Here is a 26115-nt window from a genome sequence, read left to right as displayed (position 1 = left end):
CTATACACACGCAATAGTACGAGTATCATTTAGCTATTACAAGAGGAGGGATGTGTTTATTAACCAATAAAAAAGGAAGATGACCTAAGACACAAAGTTATTTCAATGATATAGGCGTATTATTGGCACAATCCAAAGTATTGATGCATATTGCCCTGACAACGAAAAGACACACCCAAAATTACAAAGCCCTTCAACCCGAAGTAGTGTTTGCTTCGATAAATTTATAATGAACAATTAAGAATTATGAAGTGGATTTCTACAGCATATATACTGGGAAATTTTCTGCAAAAATCAGTCCTTATTCGACACCGAGTAGAGACAATCATGAAGACTCTGTTAGTACTTCTGGTCTGCTTGGCCGTAAGTATATATCTTAAGGTATTAAATTAGTTTTCAATTTTGTTCGACAACCAAAATCTTACATTTTCAGGCAGCAAATGCCGCCGTTTACATTCAACCCAGTCACTGCGGTTACGTCCGCTGGAACGTCAGGAGATATTACACTTTCCCATCCACGTGTTTCCGATTCAGCTTCAAGTTCAAACAAGCATGGTGCACTTCTAGATACTATCGCTCTGTGTTGACCTCATATCCCGGAAAGAGATGCACCTCTCGAAAATTCAGAGGTAATTTTTATTGAAAGTTTATAAACAGCCATGTCATGCAAAGGGAATTCAGCCAAATAATACATTATTTGTGGAAACAGACAATGTCATGTTTGACAGTTTTTCTGTCTGTTTGATTAGACATAATATTAATAAAAATGTCTCTAAGAATTTCACCCTGAAATAGCTTTTGTCTTTATTATTTGCCAAATTGATGCGTCAATGAAAAAAAAATGAAATGAAGAAACTGGCCGTTGCAAGGACGTCCAATATCACGTATACCACCACAAATACCCCATATATACACAAATACTAATGTACAATATAAAGTGTGAAGCAATAAATATACAAATTCGAATTTTTATTAATTTGTGCACATTTACTCCAGGAAATTAGATGATAGCCAGGAAATTTTATTTGACATTTCTTTTGCATTATTTTCTATATGAAATTTTAAGAATGGTCTGAAAGGAAGTTCGTTCGGGTTGTCAGAACTCGTTTGTCCAGAAGAGCCCTCTCAATCCACAAACAAATGAAGAAGAGCTACAGAAAATGGTACAATGTAATGTGCGTTCGCGTGTCTGCAGCCAAAAGAAAATACAGAAGATCAGTCAACAAATACACCAAAAGATATCTTCGGTAAGTCCACTAATGTTGCGACTTATAAATGCATTCTCATGACATGATTTAAAATTTGGTATTTACAGTCGTGCTTCAAGGCGTGAGAGAAGACGTATCCTCAAGTTGAAGAGTAAGGCAATCAGAAAATACAATGCTGCTATCAGCAGAATGTACAGACGTGCAGTCAAGAGTTACAAGAGAGTTATGAAGAGAATGTACAGTACTGTTCTCAAGTTCCACAGAAGACTTCGCAGATTGTATGATTAACTTCATAGATAGACATAATGTGCATGAAGATTTCCATACAAAATGATATAACATATTATTTACAGCTCTGTAAGGTGCTTCAGAAACCGCAAGACCAGAATTACCAAATACAGAAGATCTTTGAAGAAACGCATGAACAAATATGTGAGAAGGTACAAGAAGGTCATGAAGAGATTCGTCACCAAGAGAGTTGCCATCTTCAAGAAACTCCTCACTAGAGTCCATTGTAAGTAGTTTTACTTTCAAATAAACAATTTTGAATACAAAAAGAATTTTGTTTGGCATTCGAAGTATCATCATGAACAAATTGAAAGTATTGATCATTTGTGTTGAATTGTGGCTTCAATTTTTAAAAACAATTGTTTTTCTATCATCAATACTTTACAACTGACTACTGTGCTTTGTCAAATTCGTAGTAGCCTACCACTAATCTATTTCACCCTCATTTGATTTGTCAATCCTTGTTCTAGAAACTGCGTGACAATGTCATTGACGAATCTTTCCTGTCCATATATTTGTGTGTTATCTGTCTTGAGTATAAAATGAATTATTTTTCTCAGGCTCTAGAACATGGAAAAGACGTGACGTGCGCAAAGTTATCAGAGTCTTCAGAAGACGTGAAACAAGAGCATACCTGAGAAGGGCCAGCGTATACAGCCGCAAGCTGAGAAGTGCAACCGCCAGACTTGTGAAGAATTACGCATGTGCTTATCAATGTGCAACAGGAACTTTGTGCTTCAGAAGAAGACGTTATTACCGTACCTGGTAAGACGACAAAAGTTTATTTGATATTGGACTGGTTTGACTAAATTTTGAATGTAACATTGGTAAAAATTTATTTTATGATTTGTTAATATTTTCCAGCCGCAGAATCAGATACGTGTGGAGATTCAAAATCAGAAGATCCAGATGCTTCCGTTTGATCACTTACAGATTCAAGTACAGACAAATGAGATTCAAGAAATTGAAATCTTGTAACAACAGTAAGACATTTCTCACGAATTTTTAATATTTTATGTTACATTTTGTGTTATTTTAAAATAATATAATAAATTTTAGAAAAGGTCAATGTATCTGTCAAGAAATTCACCAAAAAGCTGAGAGCCAGAAGAAACAAGGCAATTTCCGCCGCATGGAGAAAATACAGAGCATGGAGAAAACTTGCTATCAGACGTAACAAGAGCGCATTGAAAAGATTCACCAAAATTGTCAACAAGAGACACATAGTTTTGAGAACCTATTTCAGATCCACTTACTTGTGCAGGTGAGTTCATTACAAAAAGAGTTGAATTTAGTTTTCTAAATTAATATATTGGAAGTCATTATGTATAATATAATTCACCTCAAGACGGTTATGACTGAGTTGAATGCACGCAAAAATATTTATGTTGTTCACAGATCCCAACGCATCACTAAACGTTATTTGAGAAAGTTTGCAGCATACAAGAGACAATTGCGTCGTCAAAAGAGAAGGGCAATCAGAAAATACAAGAAAATGCTCGCAAGAAGACTTGCAAGAGCCACCAAGTTCTACAAATCCAGACTTGCTAGCTACAAGAAGATGATCAACCGTTTGATCTCCAGAGTTGTTAAGGGTTACAAACGTTGTTTGTCTACCAGAAAAATAAGAATCACCAAATACAGCAGGCGTCTCAAGAAACTGAGAAGGAGAATGAGGACACGCCTTTCAAGACGTCTGACCAAGGTAAACTATTGTAAGTGTTAAATTAATTTGAATATTATTTTGAAGCCCATACATTGTAATAATTTTAGAAAATAGGAATTTTTCATTGAATTTAGTTTATTTTTCAAACATAATTTTCTGGTATACAAAATAAATAAAGTTTTTTAGAGATTTTTTATAAAGATTTTCAATCCAAATTGTTATGATTGATATCCTTTTTCAGATCTACAAGCTGAAGGTGAGGCAATATGCTAAATTCATGAAATTCTACACCAGCAAAAGACTCCGTGGTGCAGCCCGCAGACTCTACAATGCATACAAACTCAAGGCAAGATCTGACAGAAACAGGGTACTTCGCAAGTTCGACAGAGCATGGAGGAAACACATCCGTTCATTCACAAGACACTACGCTTGTTCTTACAGATGCACTTACCGTGCTAAATTCTCCGTCCCAAAGATCCGTGTTGTCTTCAGATACAAATGTGCCTTGCCTACCTACAGGGTGTACCGCTACAAAATCAGGCGCTTCTGGTGAGTTCTAAATTTATCAATGAACAAAGTTGGTTTTGGTTCATGTCCGGCAAACAAGCATATTCAATATACGAATGCTCAATCCTTTGAGATTAAGATAATTTTCCAAGTGATAATGTCATTTTTTACGCACATGGTTTAGTATTATATAATATATTCTTTTTTATAGCACTTACAGAAGATTCAGAATCGTTAGACGCAATAGATGTTACCAATACATTCGTTGTGGATGTGCTTAAATGCAACAATGACCGAACGACCGACCAACAATCATTTTAGTTTAGTTATAGTTTAGGCTGTTGAGTTTACATCAATTGCGTTTAACATATTTTGCTTTTGAAATAAAATTCACGGCAATTGCATAAAATCTAGATTTTATAATTTCCTGAGTGTTCCTAGGTCTGACAGCATTAGAGCAAAATTGTGGTGTGTCTAGTGCGAATTCACCATTAGGCAAGGTAGGGGGGACCTCATGCCTGTTTTAATCGTTTTAAATTTGTAAATCAATATTCCAGAATAGAAGCGTGTCAAAATTTCACAAAACTGATATTTGTCAATTTTTTTAATCAAGTCAATAATTCTTGTATCAAACATTATATAAAAGCGTAAAAAGTGAAATACGATCGAATAAATGAATTTTTCTGAATTCGAGAAACTAAACCTTGAAAACTTATCAAAATGAAATGAACAGTTTTAACCATAATAATGTCCTTATATTTTGACACATCTTAAGGAAATATCGATAATTAGCTATGTATACTAATTTATATGAGCAACAACGAATCTGATCATTATTACAATTTTAATATTTCTGATCTTTTAAACGTAGAACTATTTATTTCAACAAGAGAGCTACGCACAAATATATGGACAAGTTAGACCAGAGCGAATCAGTCCTTACCGGTACCTTTGACGCTACCGGTACCCTCAAAAAAGTTCTGAATTTCCAGTAGCAAGAATTTTGCAGAATCAAAACGTACAGCCAGTCATGACACTGACTAAAATCCGTGTTCCCATGGATAAAAAATAATACAGCAAAATTTTAGACCAAATATCAAATTTCATAGAATTCACGCAAAATTTTGAAATAAATAAAAGTAATAGCCTTCTAGCGATAATCTTTAACCACTGAAAATTTCAAAGCAATTGGTCCAGTATTCGAAGAGAAAAGCGACTTTTTAAAAACGTGTAAAAGAACAAGAACAAGAACAACAACAACATAATATTGAAACGATCGTTATGTCCACTTCGTGTCCAAAAAAGATAATTTTATTTATCAGTAATTAGGCCATGAATCCTCGACGCTCGCTACTATAAACAGTTAATAAGACATCGAATTGCTCCTGCAATGGCGCAGCTTGAATTTGATAAACAAAAGATTCATGCTCTTCAGCATGCGTAGGTCATTTTCATGCCCAATATATATCTCGTATATCAGTGGATCCAGGCGAGATCTGCAGGTCCTTGAACTTGGAGATACAAATTTATTCATCTCATTTTATAGATAGATATTATAATTGGCTCTATTCTTCAGAGCTTTGCAGCTTCTCATCAGAAGAAGACTCATCCACGAGCATCTTAATTGGCCCTGTATTCGGATCTACTGAATAGAACTATAATAGGATAGAACTTTAAAATCCAAATAAAAAATACTCAATGTATAGAAAATTTACGCTTATAGGAAATCAATTTATTCTTTAAACTATAAAATCATAAAATGTATAATTAGGAAGTAATAAGATGTTTTTCAGTCTAATTCACTCTGTTGGCTTTGCAATTAAGTTGTCATTACTACTTTGTAATTATTTCTTTGAGATACCCAACATAATAAATATTAAACTAATAAATGGACAGAAACACGTATATAATTGTTTTGTACACGTGCCCTATGATCAGGATAGACAAACACATTTAGGGAATCTACTTTAAAGTTGTTGTAGTTTGATAACGATACTATTTGAATGACATAATAACAGAAACAGGCGTTGTATACAGGTATTGTTGTTTTATACGTGCCCTTTATCTGGGATAGACCAACACGTTTAGACAAACAGATGCTGCACGTTGGCAAAATATTATTGACAGACTTTAGAAATGTATTTTATATAAAATAAGGAATGAGATGGACCGATCAACACTTAGCATAAAATAAGCGCCAATTTAAATCCCAGTGCCTGGTAATTTATAGATATAGCTTGCAAATTCAAGACAAATGATTGTATTCAGCACCGTGCTGATCACAAATATAGACATTATATAGAAAACATACAGTAACGCTCAATATATAGATACCTCAATCAGCTCAAACTGAAATTTGTGATTTATTCTGTTTTAACAAAACAAATTTGTCACCAAACCATCCGTGTCGCTTTGAACTCTTTAAATTTATTTGTTGGATTAGTCTCACTTTCCCGGTGCCAATACTTTAACAACACTGAATATAAATTGTGACTGAACGTTTATTTCATTTCTAAAGTTTTGTTCAGGGTTTCGGTTATCCATTATATCTACTAGTGTTACAGCTATAAAATTAAGAAGTATAATTTTACTTTGTTTTCAATTAAATATATTAGTAAATTTCCGATTAAATGAAACTCTAAAACAGCACAAGATGGCACTCAATGCTTATTACCTGTTGTTGTTGTTATACGTTATAGTTGTTATTATACCATATGATATATTATTGAATATCCAATATTGACAGACGTTTTGCTGTTTCACATTGCATCGTGAATTATATTTCGTTTTTGCCTTTTGGTTTTCAATATACCACATACTACATTACTTAATTTACTTCATATTGAAATTATGCTCTACTGTTACACATGGAACGTTCTTCAATTTTCATAAATTTGCAATAATAAACTAATGTCTAATAGATAGAATCTTGAGCCTCAATGAAACTTTTTATATTAAACCATTTATGTATTTCGATAAAAAAACTTTCAAAAGCTTTCTTCTCAAAATTTAAAAATAGCATTCATTGCTATTTCTGAGACACGGGAACCAAAAAGTAAATGTAATTCAGTTGGAAACTCATCACTTTATATTATAAAGAAATATTTATTTACAGAAATAAAATTAATAATCCCTTAATGAAAAACACATAAAAATTTTGCAAACATGAAAAAAAATTGGGAAATTGTAATTTTGGTTTCATTTGCCTTGGACGTCCTAACTTCTGTTGATAAAACAACAGTGCAGCTATTCCCAACCACACAGTCAATTCTTTGTATTCACGGAAATTTTATAAGTAGTACTAATCCGTTATATCAGAAATTTGTTATTCATTTATTAGTTTAGCTGCCAAAGCAGTGAGCTTCAACTATTGATTGTGACGCTTAGGTCAACTTTTTCTTTCATTTCTAAGTTATAAATTTCTAAGTTTGAGGTAACTATGAACACAGATCTTCTTTTCTTCATGGTGAATGGAAAATATTTTTATACTTTTTCATAAATACCTTGCAAGAAGAGACGAGTAATTGCATCATAACAATGATACATTTTCTGAATTCAAAGGAACGTTAGGTTGCAATGAGATTTTGAGCTTTTTTATCTATTTTACATAGGTTGCATGATGCAATGTTTCATCATCTTCCAAAACATCCAATTACAGCATCAAGGGTTGGCATAGTGGCTGTGATCACAAACTCTGTACATAAACGGTAAAATAACACCCGCATGCTAATAAATCAACACAACTTCATAATGAGATAATGTACATAATTCATTGTTTGCATTTCAAATCCTGTATCATGTCGATAAAACAACATTATAATATTTCCAATCACATTTTAAATTCCCAATTTCTATTGAAACCTTACAAACCAAACACTAATATTTTGTATATTAACATTGTTATTATGAAAAAAAATAAAGTTCCGATAACCAACACATATGCATAATTGAATTTAATTGTAATTTTTGTCTTGTTTGTCTTTGACGTCCTGACTGCTGTTGATAAAACAACATGGCAGCTATTTTAAACCATAAATCAATCCTTATCATCTCTTGAAATATTACACTTAGCAATATAAGGATTTTGTTATTGAGATATTTGGTTCACCTGCAAAAGTACTGAGATTCAACACATCAGGTTATGCCAACATTTTCTTAATACGCCAAACATGCACCACTGTAGTCATTTGAGTAGTGATGATAATTTCTGTGTCAACTTTTCAAATAATTTCATTTTTAAATTAGCATCTACTTTAATTAAAATGGTCATATGATGGTGACCTTGCTAAGCTTGGTCTCGATAAATCAACAGTGTCTTTGATTTTATGTTTTGAATATTGCATAAGTATGTTCTCAATAATTGTAACTTAGGTCAACCTCATATTTAATTTCTTAGTAATAAGTTAGAAAAAAAGGGTCTTCTCCATGGTAGATGGGAAATATTGTTAAGATTTTTCATATATACCATGCTAAAAGAAACAAGTAACTATCTTATAGCAATAATAAATATATTTTCTGATTAGCCTTATTTAATATCACAAGCCGTATTCAAATTTTGATTTATTTTCGTTTCTTTTTTCGACGATTTTTTTATTTGCATATATTGTCGTAATTTTCTTGTTATATGAATGATAAAATTGGCGAAAAAACAAGATGGAGCGTTTACGTAAACATATAACTTACAAACTAATATGACATATCAAGCAAAGTTTCAAGTTTCTGTTGATGACTTGTTTTGTAATGCGGCGACTCCCTTTTTCGGGATTTTTTACCGTTACTGGAAATTGCAATAAAGTTGTGACGTCAAATATTCAATTTATTTAAATATTTATGGATTGAAATACAAAGTAGTCATTCAAAGGAACGTTAGGTTGAAATGAGAAATTCAACCTATAATTATAGCTTGTAACCTTTTTTTATTTTATTTATTTTACATCGGTTGCATGATGCAATTTATTATTATCTTTCAAAATATCCAATTGCAGCATCAAGGCATTGCATAGTGACTGTGATTACAAACTTGGAAATTAAACATTAAAATAACATACGCTTGCTAATAAATCAACACAACTTCATAATGAGATGATGTATATATTTCATTGTTTTCATTCAAGTCATAAAGCTTGTCGATGAAACAACATAATGAGTATTTCAAATCATATGTTCACTCCTAATTATTATTGAAACCTTACAAAGTAAACACTAATATCGTGTACATTGCTATTATGAAAAAAAGTTCTGATAACCAACACATATGCATAATTGGATAATTGTAACTTTTGTCTTGTTTGCCTTTAACTTCCTGACTGCTGTTGATAAAACAACAATGCAGCTATTTTCAACCACAACATCAACCCTTAGTATTTCTTGAAATATTACAAGTAGGACTAATGCGTAGTATAAAGACTTTGTTATTAAGATATTTAGTTTGGCTGCCAAAGCACTAAGCTTTAACATATTGAATTGTGTCAACAATTTTGTCATTACGAGAAAAATGCACCACTGTAGTCATTTGAGTAGTGATGAAAATTTCTGTGTCAATTTTTCAAATAACTTATTTTTTAAATTAGCATCTACAATTGTGATATATCATCGTCTTATTTTGTTGTTGTTATAATAAAGATAAATTGAAGGAATATAAAATAGTATGACCATATGTATGAATATCTTTCAAAGAAATATAACAAATGTAATAAGAAAACAAGATACTGTGTCAAAAATCGCGCCTTGATTTCGTACACAAAAATCGAAATGAACCAGCTTCCCATTATTCGAAATAGGTCGTGTGTGTATGCTAATGTAAATTTTGTCAAAGAGTGGTTTAATTTCTTAGATAGCAATGTTCTAACGCAAGAGAGATGAAGTTTTTATCAATACTTGACTTATAATTCTTCATTCACTATTGTTCATTAATTCTGCTATAACCCGGGCGACTCAACTTGGTAATCGGAAGTACAATCTTTGGACTCTTTTATGCTACGTTACTTTTGAAATTATCGGTCACCCGCTTGTTGTTGCTTTACCTCAGCATAGACAGCCCCACTACAGCAAATATTTGAATCTTCACGCTGAACGAGACCGAAGAATCATTATACATACTTCGTTTAGCCTGGAATATGGTATAACCCTTATTGGAGAGTACCTATGGAGCGTTTTGGTATTATGTTGTTGTTGATCATCATGTTGTTAATATTCCTTTCCTTCTTCACTTTTTTTTTATTACCTACTGGACCAATTGCTTTGAAATTTTCAGTGAAAAAAATTGTATTGGTCGCTAGGCAATTACTTTTATTCATTTCAAAAATTTCTGTTGGCTCTATGAGATTCGTTTTTAGTGTGTGATTACCTCATCAAGAAATCGCGCATCTTGCGGCGGTTCACGTTTGCGTTAGTCGTGAAGTTTGCCGTACGTATTGGAATTTATGTTCTTATATTTGAGCTTTGCCCCCTTGTTTACTTTACACAATATATATTGTGTATTTTTGAAGACATAAATTTTTTACTATTCCCTATTTCATTATCACGGAAAGGCCAATTAGTAGAAATTCGAAATTAAATACAAATATAAAACTGGAATATGTAACAATCAGGCAATATAGCAAATTTATACTTGAAATTAATAATATACTGTTCCGATATAGGAAACTTTTTAAACACTTTGGTGTTATCTGAATTATTTTTTGTTTAGCAAAACTATAATTGACTTTTTATTTTTTATTAAATGTATAACATTAAATAATTTTTTTTCAGCAACGAAATGATCGGTAAATCTTTAAAAACACGATCATGCTAAAAGACTCTACTTGAGAATTGGCTATTGTTGGTATTGTCTGCTCAATATAAACATGAAGCAATGTTGAGCTACGTTTTAAACATATAATCCCAGGCATCAAACTGTTTCTAACAACACACTATACACACGCAATAGCACGAGTATCATTTAGCTATTACAAGAGGAGGGATGTGTTTATTAACTAATAAAAAAGGAAGATGACCTAAGACACAAAGTTATTTCAATGATATAGGCGTATTATTGGCACAATCTAAAGTATTGATGCATATTGCCCTGACAACTAAAAGACACACCCAAAATTACAAAGCCCTTCAACCCGAAGAAGTGTTTGCTTCGATAAATTTATAATGAACAATCAGGAATTATGAAGTGGATTTCTACAGCATATATACTGGGAAATTTTCTGCAAAAATCAGTCCTTATTCGACACCGAGTAGAGACAATCATGAAGACTCTGTTAGTACTTCTGGTCTGCTTGGCCGTAAGTATAGATCTTAAGGTATTAAATTAGTTTTCAATTTTGTTTGACAACCAAAATCTTCCATTTTCAGGCAGCAAATGCCGCCGTTTACATTCAACCCAGTCACTGCGGTTACGTCCGCTGGAACGTCAGGAGATATTACACTTTCCCATCCACGTGTTTCCGATTCAGCTTCAAGTTCAAACAAGCATGGTGCACTTCTAGATACTATCGCTCTGTGTTGACCTCATATCCCGGAAAGAGATGCACCTCCCGAAAATTCAGAGGTAATTTTTATTGAAAGTTTATAAACAGCCATGTCATGCAAAGGGAATTCAGCCAAATAATACATTATTTGTGGAAACAGACAATGTCATGTTTGACAGTTTTTCTGTCTGTTCGATTAGACATAATATTAATAAAAATGTCTCTAAGAATTTCACCCTGAAATAGCTTTTGTCTTTATTATTTGCCAAATTGATGCGTCAATGAAAAAAAAAAAATGAAATGAAGAAACTGGCCGTTGCAAGGACGTCCAATATCACGTATACCACTACAAATACCCCATATATACACAAATACTAATGTACAATATAAAGTGTGGAGCAATAAATATACAAATTCGAATTTTTATTAATTTGTGCACATTTGCTCCAGGAAATTAGATGATAGCCAGGAAATTTCATTTGACATTTCTTATGCATTATTTTCTATATGAAATTTTAAGAATGGTCTGAAAGGAAGTTCGTTCGGGTTGTCAGAACTCGTTTGTCCAGAAGAGCCCTCTCAATCCACAAACAAATGAAGAAGAGCTACAGAAAATGGTACAATGTAATGTGCGTTCGCGTGTCTGCAGCCAAAAGAAAATACAGAAGATCAGTCAACAAATACACCAAAAGATACCTTCGGTAAGTCCACTAATGTTGCGACTTTTAAATGCATTCTCATGACATGATTTAAAATTTGTTATTTACAGTCGTGCTTCAAGGCGTGAGAGAAGACGTATCCTCAAGTTGAAGAGTAAGGCAATCAGAAAATACAATGCTGCTATCAGCAGAATGTACAGACGTGCAGTCAAGAGTTACAAGAGAGTTATGAAGAGAATGTACAGTACTGTTCTCAAGTTCCACAGAAGACTTCGCAGATTGTATGATTAACTTCATAGATAGACATAATGTGCATGAAGATTTCTATACAAAATGATATAACATATTATTTACAGCTCTGTGAGGTGCTTCAGAAACCGCAAGACCAGAATTACCAAATACAGAAGATCTTTGAAGAAACGCATGAACAAATATGTGAGAAGGTACAAGAAGGTCATGAAGAGATTCGTCACCAAGAGAGTTGCCATCTTCAAGAAACTCCTCACTAGAGTCCATTGTAAGTAGTTTTACTTTCAAAACTATTCTGAATACAAAAAGCATTTTGTTTGGCATTCGAAGTATCATCATGAACAAATTGAAAGTATTGATCATTTGTGTTGAATTGTGGCTTCAATTTTTAAAAACAATTGTTTTTCTATCATCAATATTTTACAACTGACTACTGTGCTTTGTCAAATTCGTAGTACCACTAATCTATTTCACCCTCATTTGATTTGTCAATCCTTGTTCTAAAAACTGCGTGACAATGTCATTGATGAATCTTTCCTGTCCACATATTTGTGTGTTATCTGTCTTGAGTATAAAATGAATTATTTTTCTCAGGCTCTAGAACATGGAAAAGACGTGACGTGCGCAAAGTTATCAGAGTCTTCAGAAGACGTGAAACAAGAGCATACCTGAGAAGGGCCAGCGTATACAGCCGCAAGCTGAGAAGTGCAACCGCCAGACTTGTGAAGAATTACGCATGTGCTTATCAATGTGCAACAGGAACTTTGTGCTTCAGAAGAAGACGTTATTACCGTACCTGGTAAGACGACAAAAGTTTATTTGATATTGAACTGGTTTGACTAAATTTTGAATGTAACATTGGTAAAAATTTAATTTATGATTTGTTAATATTTTCTAGCCGCAGAATCAGATACGTGTGGAGATTCAAAATCAGAAGATCCAGATGCTTCCGTTTGATCACTTACAGATTCAAGTACAGACAAATGAGATTCAAGAAATTGAAATCTTGTAACACCAGTGAGACATTTCCCACGAATTTTTAATATTTTATGTTACATTTTGTGTTATTTTAAAATAATATAATAAATTTTAGAAAAGGTCAATGTATCTGTCAAGAAATTCACCAAAAAGCTGAAAACCAGAAGAAACAAGGCAATTTCCGCCGCATGGAGAAAATACAGAGCATGGAGAAAACTTGCTATCAGACGTAACAAGAGCGCATTGAAAAGATTCACCAAAATTGTCAACAAGAGACACATAGTTTTGAGAACCTATTTCAGATCCACTTACTTGTGCAGGTGAGTTCATTACAAAAAGAGTTGAATTTAGTTTTCTAAATCAATATATTGGAAGTCATTATGTATAATATAATTCACCTCCAGACGGTTATGACTGAGTTGAATGCACGCAAAAATATTTATGTTGTTCACAGATCCCAACGCATCACTAAACGTTATTTGAGAAAGTTTGCAGCATACAAGAGACAATTGCGTCGTCAAAAGAGAAGGGCAATCAGAAAATACAAGAAAATGCTCGCAAGAAGACTTGCAAGAGCCACCAAGTTCTACAAATCCAGAATTGCTAGCTACAAGAAGATGATCAACCGTTTGATCTCCAGAGTTGTTAAGGGTTACAAACGTTGTTTGTCTACCAGAAAAATAAGAATCACCAAATACAGCAGGCGTCTCAAGAAACTGAGAAGGAGAATGAGGACACGCCTTTCAAGACGTCTGACCAAGGTAAACTATTGTAAGTGTTAAATTAATTTGAATAATATTTTGAAGCCCATACTTTGTAATAATTTTAGAAAATAGGAATTTTTTATTGAATTTAGTTTATTTTTCAAACATAATTTTCTGGTATACAAAATAAATAAAGTTTTTTAGAGATTTTTTATAAAGATTTTTAATCCAAATTGTTATGATTGATATCCTTTTTCAGATCTACAAGCTGAAGGTGAGGCAATATGCTAAATTCATGAAATTCTACACCAGCAAAAGACTCCGTGGTGCAGCCCGCAGACTCTACAATGCATACAAACTCAAGGCAAGATCTGACAGAAACAGGGTACTTCGCAAGTTCGACAGAGCATGGAGGAAACACATCCGTACATTCACAAGACACTACGCTTGTTCTTACAGATGCACTTACCGTGCTAAATTCTCCGTCCCAAAGATCCGTGTTGTCTTCAGATACAAATGTGCCTTGCCTACCTACAGGGTGTACCGCTACAAAATCAGGCGCTTCTGGTGAGTTCTAAATTTATCAATGAACAAAGTTGGTTTTGGTTCATGTCCGGCAAACAAGCATATTCAATATACGAATGCTCAATCCTTTGAGATTAAGATAATTTTCCAAGTGATAATGTCATTTTTTACGCACATTGTTTAGTATTATATAATATATTCTTTTTTATAGCACTTACAGAAGATTCAGAATCGTTAGACGCAATAGATGTTACCAATACATTCGTTGTGGATGTGCTTAAATGCAACAATGACCGAACGACCGACCAACAATCATTTTAGTTTAGTTATAGTTTAGGCTGTTGAGTTTACATCAATTGCGTTTAACATATTTTGCTTTTGAAATAAAATTCACGGCAATTGCATAAAATCTAGATTTTATAATTTCCTGAGTGTTCCTAGGTCTGACAGCATTAGAGCAAAATTGTGGTGTGTCTAGTGCGAATTCACCATTAGGCAAGGTAGGGGGGACCTCATGCCTGTTTTAATCGTTTTAAATTTGTAAATCAATATCCCAGAATAGAAGCGTGTCAAAATTTCACAAAACTGATATTTGTCAATTTTTTTAATCAAGTCAATAATTCTTGTACCAAACATTATATAAAAGCGTAAAAAGTTAAATACGATCGAATAAATGAATTTTTCTGAATTCGAGAAACTAAACCTTGAAAACTTATCAAAATGAAATGAACAGTTTTAACCATAATAATGTCCTTATATTTTGACACATCTTAAGGAAATATCGATAATTAGCTATGTATACTAATTTATATGAGCAACAACCAAATTGATCATTATTACAATTTTAATATTTCTGATCTTTTAAACGTAGAACTATTTATTTCAACAAGAGAGCTACGCATAAATATATGGACTCGTTAGACCAGAGCGAATCAGTCCTTACCGGTACCTTTGACGCTACCGGTACCCTCAAAAAAGTTCTGAATTTCCAGTAGCAAGAATTTTGCAGAATCAAAACGTACAGCCAGTCATGACACTGACTAAAATCCGTGTTCCCATGGATAAAAAATAATACAGCAAAATTTTAGACCAAATATCAAATTTCATAGAATTCACGCAAAATTTTGAAATAAATAAAAGTAATAGCCTTCTAGCGAAAAAATTAATCTTTAACCACTGAAAATTTCAAAGCAATTGGTCCAGTATTCGAAGAGAAAAGCGACTTTTTAAAAACGTGTAAAAGAACAAGAACAACAACAACATAATATTGAAACGATCGTTATGTCCACTTCGTGTCCAAAAAAGATAATTTTATTTATCAGTAATTAGGCCATGAATCCTCGACGGTCGCTACTATAAACAGTTAATAAGACATCGAATTGCTCCTGCAATGGCGCAGCTTGAATTTGATAAACAAAAGATTCATGCTCTTCAGCATGCGTAGGTCATTTTCATGCCCAATATATATCTCGTATATCAGTGGATCCAGGCGAGATCTGAAGGTCCTTGAACTTGGAGATACAAATTTATTCATCTCATTTTATAGATAGATATTATAATTGGCTCTATTCTTCAGAGCTTTGCAGCTTCTCATCAGAAGAAGACTCATCCACGAGCATCTTAATTGGCCCTGTATTCGGATCTACTGAATAGAACTATAAAGGATAGAACTTTAAAATCCAAATAAAAAGTACTCAATGTATAGAAAATTTACGCTTATAGGAAATCAATTTATTCTTTAAACTATAAAATCATATAATGTATAATTAGGAAGTAATAAGATGTTTTTCAGTCTAATTCACTCTGTTGGCTTTGCAATGAAGTTGTCATTACTACTTTGTTATTATTTCTTTGAGATACCCAACATAATAAATATTAAACTAATAAATGGACAGAAACAGGTATATTATTGTTTTGTACACGTGCCCTATGATCAGGATAGACAAACACATTTAGGGAATCTACTTTAAAGTTGTTGTAGTTTGATAACGATACTATTTGAATGACATAATAACAGAAACAGGCGTTGTATACAGGTATTGTTGTTTTATACGTGCCCTTTATCTGGGATAGACCAACACGTTTAGACAAACAGATGCTGCACGTTGGCAAAATATTATTGACAGACTTTAGAAATGTATTTTATATAAAATCAGGAATGAGATGGACCGATCAACACTTAGCATAAAATAAGCGCCAATTTAAATCCCAATGCCTGGTAATTTATAGATATAGCTTGCAAATTCAAGACAAATGATTGTATTCAGCACCGTGCTGATCACAAATATAGACATTATATAGAAAACATACAGTAACGCTCAATATATAGATACCTCAATCAGCTCAAACTGAAATTTGTGATTTATTCTGTTTTAACAAAACAAATTTGTCACCAAACCATCCGTGTCGCTTTGAACTCTTTAAATTTATTTGTTGGATTAGTCTCACTTTCCCGGTGCCAATACTTTAACAACACTGAATATAAATTGTGACTGAACGTTTATTTCATTTCTAAAGTTTTGTTCAGGGTTTCGGTTATCCATTATATCTACTAGTGTTACAGCTATAAAATTAAGAAGTATAATTTTACTTTGTTTTCAATTAAATATATTAGTAAATTTCCGATTAAATGAAACTCTAAAACAGCACAAGATGGCATTCAATGCTTATTACCTGTTGTTGTTGTTGTTATACGTTATAGTTGTTATTATACCATATGATATATTATTGAATATCCAATATTGACAGACGTTTTGCTGTTTCACATTGCATCGTGAATTATATTTCGTTTTTGCCTTTTGGTTTTCAATATACCACATACTACATTACTTAATTTACTTCATATTGAAATTATTCTCTACTGTTACACATGGAACGTTCTTCAATTTTCATAAATTTGCAATAATAAACTAATGTCTAATAGATAGAATCTTGAGCCTCAATGAAACTTTTTATATTAAACCATTTATGTATTTCGATAAAAAAACTTTCAAAAGTTTTCTTCTCAAAATTTAAAAATAGCATTCATTGCTATTTCTGAGACACGGGAACCAAAAAGTAAATGTAATTCAGTTGAAAACTCATCACTTTATATTATGAAGAAATATTTATTTACAGAAATAAAATTAATAATCCCTTAATGAAAAACACATAAAAATTCTGCAAACATGAAAAAAAATTGGGAAATTGTAATTTTGGTTTCATTTGCCTTGGACGTCCTAACTTCTGTTGATAAAACAACAGTGCAGCTATTCCCAACCACACAGTCAATTCTTTGTATTCACGGAAATTTTATAAGTAGTACTAATCCGTTATATCAGAAATTTGTTATTCATTTTTTAGTTTAGCTGCCAAAGCAGTGAGCTTCAACTATTGATTGTGACGCTTAGATCAACTTTTTCTTTCATTTCTAAGTTATAAATTTCTAAGTTTGAGGTAACTATGAACACAGATCTTCTTTTCTTCATGGTGAATGGAAAATATTTTTATACTTTTTCATAAATACCTTGCAAGAAGAGACGAGTAATTGCATCATAACAATGATACATTTTCTGAATTCAAAGGAACGTTAGGTTGCAAAGAGATTTTAAGCTAGGTTAGGTTGCAATGAGATTTTGAGCTTTTTTATCTATTTTACATAGGTTGCATGATGCAATGTTTCATCATCTTCCAAAACATCCAATTACAGCATCAAGGGTTGGCATAGTGGCTGTGATCACAAACTCTGTACATAAACGTTAAAATAACACCCGCATGCTAATAAATCAACACAACTTCATAATGAGATAATGTACATAATTCATTGTTTGCATTTCAAATCCTGTATCATGTCGATAAAACAACATTATAATATTTCCAATCACATTTTAAATTCCCAATTTCTATTGAAACCTTACAAACCAAACACTAATATTGTGTATATTAACATTGTTATTATGAAAAAAAATAAAGTTCCGATAACCAACACATATGCATAATTGAATTTAATTGTAATTTTTGTCTTGTTTGTCTTTGACGTCCTGACTGCTGTTGATAAAACAACATGGCAGCTATTTTCAACCATAAATCAATCCTTATCATCTCTTGAAATATTACACTTAGCAATATAAGGATTTTGTTATTAAGATATTTGGTTCACCTGCAAAAGCACTGAGATTCAACACATCAGGTTATGCCAACATTTTCTTAATACGCCAAACATGCACCACTGTAGTCATTTGAGTAGTGATGATAATTTCTGTGTCAACTTTTCAAATAATTTTATTTTTAAATTAGCATCTACTTTAATTAAAATGGTCATATGATGGTGACCTTGCTAAGCTTGGCCTCGATAAATCAACAGTGTCTTTGATTTTATGTTCTGAATATTGCATAAGTATGTTCTCAATAATTGTAACTTAGGTCAACCTCATATTTAATTTCTTAGTAATAAGTTAGAAAAAAAGGGTCTTCTCCATGGTAGATGGGAAATATTGTTAAGATTTTTCATATATACCATGCTAAAAGAAACAAGTAACTATCTTATAGCAATAATAAATATATTTTCTGATTAGCCTTATTTAATATCACAAGCCGTATTCAAATTTTGATTTATTTTCGTTTCTTTTTTCGACGATTTTTTTATTTGCATATATTGTCGTAATTTTCTTGTTATATGAATGAAAAAATTGGCGAAAAAACAAGATGGAGCGTTTACGTAAACATATAACTTACAAACTAATAAGACATATCAAGCAAAGTTTCAAGTTTCTGTTGATGACTTGTTTTGTAATGCGGCGACTCCCTTTTTCGGGATTTTTTACCGTTACTGGAAATTGCAATAAAGTTGTGACGTCAAATATTCAATTTATTTAAATATTTATGGATTGAAATACAAAGTAGTCATTCAAAGGAACGTTAGGTTGAAATGAGAAATTCAACCTATAATTATAGCTTGTAACCTTTTTTTATTTTATTTATTTTACATCGGTTGCATGATGCAATTTATTATTATCTTTCAAAATATCCAATTGCAGCATCAAGGCATTGCATAGTGACTGTGATTACAAACTTGGAAATTAAACATTAAAATAACATACGCTTGCTAATAAATCAACACAACTTCATAATGAGATGATGTATATATTTCATTGTTTTCATTCAAGTCATAAAGCTTGTCGATGAAACAACATAATGAGTATTTCAAATCATATGTTCACTCCTAATTATTATTGAAACCTTACAAAGTAAACACTAATATCGTGTACATTGCTATTATGAAAAAAAAGTTCTGATAACCAACACATATGCATAATTGGATAATTGTAACTTTTGTCTTGTTTGCCTTTAACTTCCTGACTGCTGTTGATAAAACAACAATGCAGCTATTTTCAACCACAACATCAACCCTTTGTATTTCTTGAAATATTACAAGTAGGACTAATGCGTAGTATAAAGACTTTGTTATTAAGATATTTAGTTTGGCTGCCAAAGCACTAAGCTTTAACATATCAGATTGTGTCAACAATTTTGTCATTACGAGAAAAATGCACCACTGTAGTCATTTGAGTAGTGATGAAAATTTCTGTGTCAATTTTTCAAATAACTTATTTTTTAAATTATTATCTACAATTGTGATATATAAATCGTCTTATTTTGTTGTTGTTATAATAAAGATAAATTGAAGGAATATAAAATAGTATGACCATATGTATGAATATCTTTCAAAGAAATATAACAAATGTAATAGGAAAACAAGATACTGTGTCAAAAATCGCGCCTTGATTTCGTACACAAAAATCGAAATGAACCAGCTTCCCGTTATTCGAAATAGGTCGCGTGTGTATGCTAATGTAAATTTTGTCAAATAGTGGTTTAATTTCTTAGATAGCAATGTCCTAACGCAAGAGAGATGAAGTTTTTATCAATACTTGACTTATAATTCTTCATTCACTATTGTTCATTAATTCTGCTATAACCCGGGCGACTCAACTTGGTAATCGGAAGTACAATCTTTGGACTCTTTTATGCTACGTTACTTTTGAAATTATCGGTCACCCGCTTGTTGTTGCTTTACCTCAGCATAGACAGCCCCACGACAGCAAATATTTAAATCTTCACGCTGAACGAGACCAAAGAATCATTATACATACTTCGTTTTGCCTGGAATATGGTATGACCCTTATTGGAGAGTACCTATGGAGCGTTTTGGTATTATGTTGTTGTTGATCATCATGTTGTTAGTATTCCTTTCCTTCTTCACTTTTTTTTTATTACCTACTGGACCAATTGCTTTGAAATTTTCAGTGGAAAAAATTGTATTGATCGCTAGGCAATTACTTTTATTCATTTCAAAAATTTCTGTTGGCTCTATGAGATTTGTTTTTAGTGTGTGATTACCTCATCAAGAAATCGCGCATCTTGCGGCGGTTCACGTTTGCGTTAGTCGTGAAGTTTGCCGTACGTATTGGAATTTATGTTCTTATATTTGAGCTTTGCCCCCTTGTTTACTTTACACAATATATATTGTGTATTTTTGAAGACATAAATTTTTTACTATTCCCTATTTCATTATCACGGAAAGGCCAATTAGTAGAAATTCGAAATTAAATACAAATAGAAAACTGGAATATGTAACAATCAGGCAATATAGCAAATTTATACTTGAAATTAATAATATACTGTTCCGATATAGGAAACTTTTTAAACACTTTGGTGTTATCTGAATTATTTATTGTTTAGCAAAACTATAATTGACTTTTTATTTTTTATTAAATGTATAACATTAAATAAATTTTTTTCAGCAACGAAATGATCGGTAAATCTTTAAAAACACGATCATGCTAAAAGACTCTACTTGAGAATTGGCTATTGTTGGTATTGTCTGCTCAATATAAACATGAAGCAATGTTGAGCTACGTTTTAAACATATAATCCCAGGCATCAAACTGTTTCTAACAACAAACTATACACACGCAATAGCACGAGTATCATTTAGCTATTACAAGAGGAGGGATGTGTTTATTAACTAATAAAAAAGGAAGATGACCTAAGACACAAAGTTATTTCAATGATATAGGCGTATTATTGGCACAATCTAAAGTATTGATGCATATTGCCCTGACAACTAAAAGACACACCCAAAATTACAAAGCCCTTCAACCCGAAGAAGTGTTTGCTTCGATAAATTTATAATGAACAATCAGGAATTATGAAGTGGATTTCTACAGCATATATACTGGGAAATTTTCTGCAAAAATCAGTCCTTATTCGACACCGAGTAGAGACAATCATGAAGACTCTGTTAGTACTTCTGGTCTGCTTGGCCGTAAGTATAGATCTTAAGGTATTAAATTAGTTTTCAATTTTGTTTGACAACCAAAATCTTCCATTTTCAGGCAGCAAATGCCGCCGTTTACATTCAACCCAGTCACTGCGGTTACGTCCGCTGGAACGTCAGGAGATATTACACTTTCCCATCCACGTGTTTCCGATTCAGCTTCAAGTTCAAACAAGCATGGTGCACTTCTAGATACTATCGCTCTGTGTTGACCTCATATCCCGGAAAGAGATGCACCTCCCGAAAATTCAGAGGTAATTTTTATTGAAAGTTTATAAACAGCCATGTCATGCAAAGGGAATTCAGCCAAATAATACATTATTTGTGGAAACAGACAATGTCATGTTTGACAGTTTTTCTGTCTGTTTGATTAGACATAATATTAATAAAAATGTCTCTAAGAATTTCACCCTGAAATAGCTTTTGTCTTTATTATTGTCCAAATTGATGCGTCAATGGAAAAAAAAATGAAATGAAGAAACTGGCCGTTGCAAGGACGTCCAATATCACGTATACCACTACAAATACCCCATATATACACAAATACTAATGTACAATATAAAGTGTGGAGCAATAAATATACAAATTCGAATTTTTATTAATTTGTGCACATTTGCTCCAGGAAATAAGATGATAGCCAGGAAATTTCATTTGACATTTCTTATGCATTATTTTCTATATGAAATTTTAAGAATGGTCTGAAAGGAAGTTCGTTCGGGTTGTCAGAACTCGTTTGTCCAGAAGAGCCCTCTCAATCCACAAACAAATGAAGAAGAGCTACAGAAAATGGTACAATGTAATGTGCGTTCGCGTGTCTGCAGCCAAAAGAAAATACAGAAGATCAGTCAACAAATACACCAAAAGATACCTTCGGTAAGTCCACTAATGTTGCGACTTATAAATGCATTCTCATGACATGATTTAAAATTTGTTATTTACAGTCGTGCTTCAAGGCGTGAGAGAAGACGTATCCTCAAGTTGAAGAGTAAGGCAATCAGAAAATACATTGCTGCTATCAGCAGAATGTACAGACGTGCAGTCAAGAGTTACAAGAGAGTTATGAAGAGAATGTACAGTACTGTTCTCAAGTTCCACAGAAGACTTCGCAGATTGTATGATTAACTTCATAGATAGACATAATGTGCATGAAGATTTCTATACAAAATGATATAACATATTATTTACAGCTCTGTAAGGTGCTTCAGAAACCGCAAGACCAGAATTACCAAATACAGAAGATCTTTGAAGAAACGCATGAACAAATATGTGAGAAGGTACAAGAAGGTCATGAAGAGATTCGTCACCAAGAGAGTTGCCATCTTCAAGAAACTCCTCACTAGAGTCCATTGTAAGTAGTTTTACTTTCAAATAAACAATTTTGAATACAAAAAGCATTTTGTTTGGCATTCGAAGTATCATCATGAACAAATTGAAAGTATTGATCATTTGTGTTGAATTGTGGCTTCAATTTTTAAAAACAATTGTTTTTCTATCATCAATATTTTACAACTGACTACTGTGCTTTGTCAAATTCGTAGTACCACTAATCTATTTCACCCTCATTTGATTTGTCAATCCTTGTTCTAAAAACTGCGTGACAATGTCATTGACGAATCTTTCCTGTCCACATATTTGTGTGTTATCTGTCTTGAGTATAAAATGAATTATTTTTTTCAGGCTCTAGAACATGGAAAAGACGTGACGTGCGCAAAGTTATCAGAGTCTTCAGAAGACGTGAAACAAGAGCATACCTGAGAAGGGCCAGCGTATACAGCCGCAAGCTGAGAAGTGCAACCGCCAGACTTGTGAAGAATTACGCATGTGCTTATCAATGTGCAACAGGAACTTTGTGCTTCAGAAGAAGACGTTATTACCGTACCTGGTAAGACGACAAAAGTTTATTTGATATTGAACTGGTTTGACTAAATTTTGAATGTAACATTGGTAGAAATTTATTTTATGATTTGTTAATATTTTCTAGCCGCAGAATCAGATACGTGTGGAGATTCAAAATCAGAAGATCCAGATGCTTCCGTTTGATCACTTACAGATTCAAGTACAGACAAATGAGATTCAAGAAATTGAAATCTTGTAACACCAGTGAGACATTTCCCACGAATTTTTAATATTTTATGTTACATTTTGTGTTATTTTAAAATAATATAATAAATTTTAGAAAAGGTCAATGTATCTGTCAAGAAATTCACCAAAAAGCTGAAAACCAGAAGAAACAAGGCAATTTCCGCCGCATGGAGAAAATACAGAGCATGGAGAAAACTTGCTATCAGACGTAACAAGAGCGCATTGAAAAGATTCACCAAAATTGTCAACAAGAGACACATAGTTTTGAGAACCTATTTCAGATCCACTTACTTGTGCAGGTGAGTTCATTACAAAAAGAGTTGAATTTAGTTTTCTAAATCAATATATTGGAAGTCATTATGTATAATATAATTCACCTCCAGACGGTTATGACTGAGTTGAATGCACGCAAAAATATTTATGTTGTTCACAGATCCCAACGCATCACTAAACGTTATTTGAGAAAGTTTGCAGCATACAAGAGACAATTGCGTCGTCAAAAGAGAAGGGCAATCAGAAAATACAAGAAAATGCTCGCAAGAAGACTTGCAAGAGCCACCAAGTTCTACAAATCCAGACTTGCTAGCTACAAGAAGATGATCAACCGTTTGATCTCCAGAGTTGTTAAGGGTTACAAACGTTGTTTGTCTACCAGAAAAATAAGAATCACCAAATACAGCAGGCGTCTCAAGAAACTGAGAAGGAGAATGAGGACACGCCTTTCAAGACGTCTGACCAAGGTAAACTATTGTAAGTGTTAAATTAATTTGAATATTATTTTGAAGCCCATACATTGTAATATTTTTAGAGAATAGGAATTTTTCATTGAATTTAGTTTATTTTTCAAACATAATTTTCTGGTATACAAAATAAATAAAGTTTTTTAGAGATTTTTTATAAAGATTTTTAATCCAAATTGTTATGATTGATATCCTTTTTCAGATCTACAAGCTGAAGGTGAGGCAATATGCTAAATTCATGAAATTCTACACCAGCAAAAGACTCCGTGGTGCAGCCCGCAGACTCTACAATGCATACAAACTCAAGGCAAGATCTGACAGAAACAGGGTACTTCGCAAGTTCGACAGAGCATGGAGGAAACACATCCGTACATTCACAAGACACTACGCTTGTTCTTACAGATGCACTTACCGTGCTAAATTCTCCGTCCCAAAGATCCGTGTTGTCTTCAGATACAAATGTGCCTTGCCTACCTACAGGGTGTACCGCTACAAAATCAGGCGCTTCTGGTGAGTTCTTCTAAATTTATCAATGAACAAAGTTGGTTTTGGTTCATGTCCGGCAAACAAGCATATTCAATATACGAATGCTCAATCCTTTGAGATTAAGATAATTTTCCAAGTGATAATGTCATTTTTTACGCACATTGTTTAGTATTATATAATATATTCTTTTTTATAGCACTTACAGAAGATTCAGAATCGTTAGACGCAATAGATGTTACCAATACATTCGTTGTGGATGTGCTTAAATGCAACAATGACCGAACGACCGACCAACAATCATTTTAGTTTAGTTATAGTTTAGGCTGTTGAGTTTACATCAATTGCGTTTAACATATTTTGCTTTTGAAATAAAATTCACGGCAATTGCATAAAATCTAGATTTTATAATTTCCTGAGTGTTCCTAGGTCTGACAGCATTAGAGCAAAATTGTGGTGTGTCTAGTGCGAATTCACCATTAGGCAAGGTAGGGGGGAACTCATGCCTGTTTTAATCGTTTTAAATTTGTAAATCAATATTCCAGAATAGAAGCGTGTCAAAATTTCACAAAACTGATATTTGTCAATTTTTTTAATCAAGTCAATAATTCTTGTACCAAACATTATATAAAAGCGTAAAACGTTAAATACGATCGAATAAATGAATTTTTCTGAATTCGAGAAACTAAACCTTGAAAACTTATCAAAATGAAATGAACAGTTTTAACCATAATAATGTCCTTATATTTTGACACATCTTAAGGAAATATCGATAATTAGCTATGTATACTAATTTATATGAGCAACAACCAAATTGATCATTATTACAATTTTAATATTTCTGATCTTTTAAACGTAGAACTATTTATTTCAACAAGAGAGCTACGCATAAATATATGGACACGTTAGACCAGAGCGAATCAGTCCTTACCGGTACCTTTGACGCTACCGGTACCCTCAAAAAAGTTCTGAATTTCCAGTAGCAAGAATTTTGCAGAATCAAAACGTACAGCCAGTCATGACACTGACTAAAATCCGTGTTCCCATGGATAAAAAATAACACAGCAAAATTTTAGACCAAATATCAAATTTCATAGAATTCACGCAAAATTTTGAAATAAATAAGAGTAATAGCCTTCTAGCGAAAAAATTAATCTTTAACCACTGAAAATTTCAAAGCAATTGGTCCAGTATTCGAAGAGAAAAGCGACTTTTTAAAAACGTGTAAAAGAACAAGAACAAGAACAA

General features: G+C 32.7%; 4 protein-coding genes across 4 annotated transcripts; all 4 read left to right on the top strand.

Annotated features, from left to right (window-relative positions):
- The first annotated feature begins 298 nt into the window (after positions 1-298).
- On the top strand, positions 299-4078 carry LOC144421044 (uncharacterized). Its single transcript, XM_078111166.1, has 11 exons — positions 299-363; positions 434-629; positions 1067-1247; positions 1316-1486; positions 1562-1722; positions 2057-2261; positions 2361-2479; positions 2556-2760; positions 2895-3201; positions 3404-3711; positions 3881-4078. The coding sequence occupies exons 1-11, from the start codon at positions 328-330 to the stop codon at positions 3948-3950; spliced, it is 1959 nt and encodes a 652-aa protein (XP_077967292.1). The 5' UTR covers positions 299-327; the 3' UTR covers positions 3951-4078.
- Positions 4079-10863: 6785 nt separating this feature from the next.
- LOC144420905 (uncharacterized) lies at positions 10864-12079 on the top strand. Its single transcript, XM_078110743.1, has 4 exons — positions 10864-10943; positions 11014-11209; positions 11650-11830; positions 11899-12079. The coding sequence occupies exons 1-4, from the start codon at positions 10908-10910 to the stop codon at positions 12077-12079; spliced, it is 594 nt and encodes a 197-aa protein (XP_077966869.1). The 5' UTR covers positions 10864-10907.
- Positions 12080-12158: 79 nt separating this feature from the next.
- LOC144421053 (uncharacterized) lies at positions 12159-14653 on the top strand. Its single transcript, XM_078111194.1, has 7 exons — positions 12159-12305; positions 12632-12836; positions 12936-13054; positions 13131-13335; positions 13470-13776; positions 13979-14286; positions 14456-14653. The coding sequence occupies exons 1-7, from the start codon at positions 12212-12214 to the stop codon at positions 14523-14525; spliced, it is 1308 nt and encodes a 435-aa protein (XP_077967320.1). The 5' UTR covers positions 12159-12211; the 3' UTR covers positions 14526-14653.
- A 6817-nt stretch (positions 14654-21470) lies between these two features.
- On the top strand, positions 21471-25264 carry LOC120343288 (uncharacterized). Its single transcript, XM_039412423.2, has 11 exons — positions 21471-21550; positions 21621-21816; positions 22255-22435; positions 22504-22674; positions 22750-22910; positions 23240-23444; positions 23544-23662; positions 23739-23943; positions 24078-24384; positions 24587-24894; positions 25067-25264. Exons 1-11 carry the CDS (start codon positions 21515-21517, stop codon positions 25134-25136), a joined length of 1959 nt encoding a protein of 652 aa, XP_039268357.2. The 5' UTR covers positions 21471-21514; the 3' UTR covers positions 25137-25264.
- Positions 25265-26115: the final 851 nt, after the last annotated feature.

Source organism: Styela clava, chromosome 3, assembly GCF_964204865.1.
Source record: "Styela clava chromosome 3, kaStyClav1.hap1.2, whole genome shotgun sequence".
Taxonomy (NCBI): domain Eukaryota; kingdom Metazoa; phylum Chordata; class Ascidiacea; order Stolidobranchia; family Styelidae; genus Styela; species Styela clava.
This window is presented reverse-complemented; position numbering and strand designations above follow the sequence as displayed.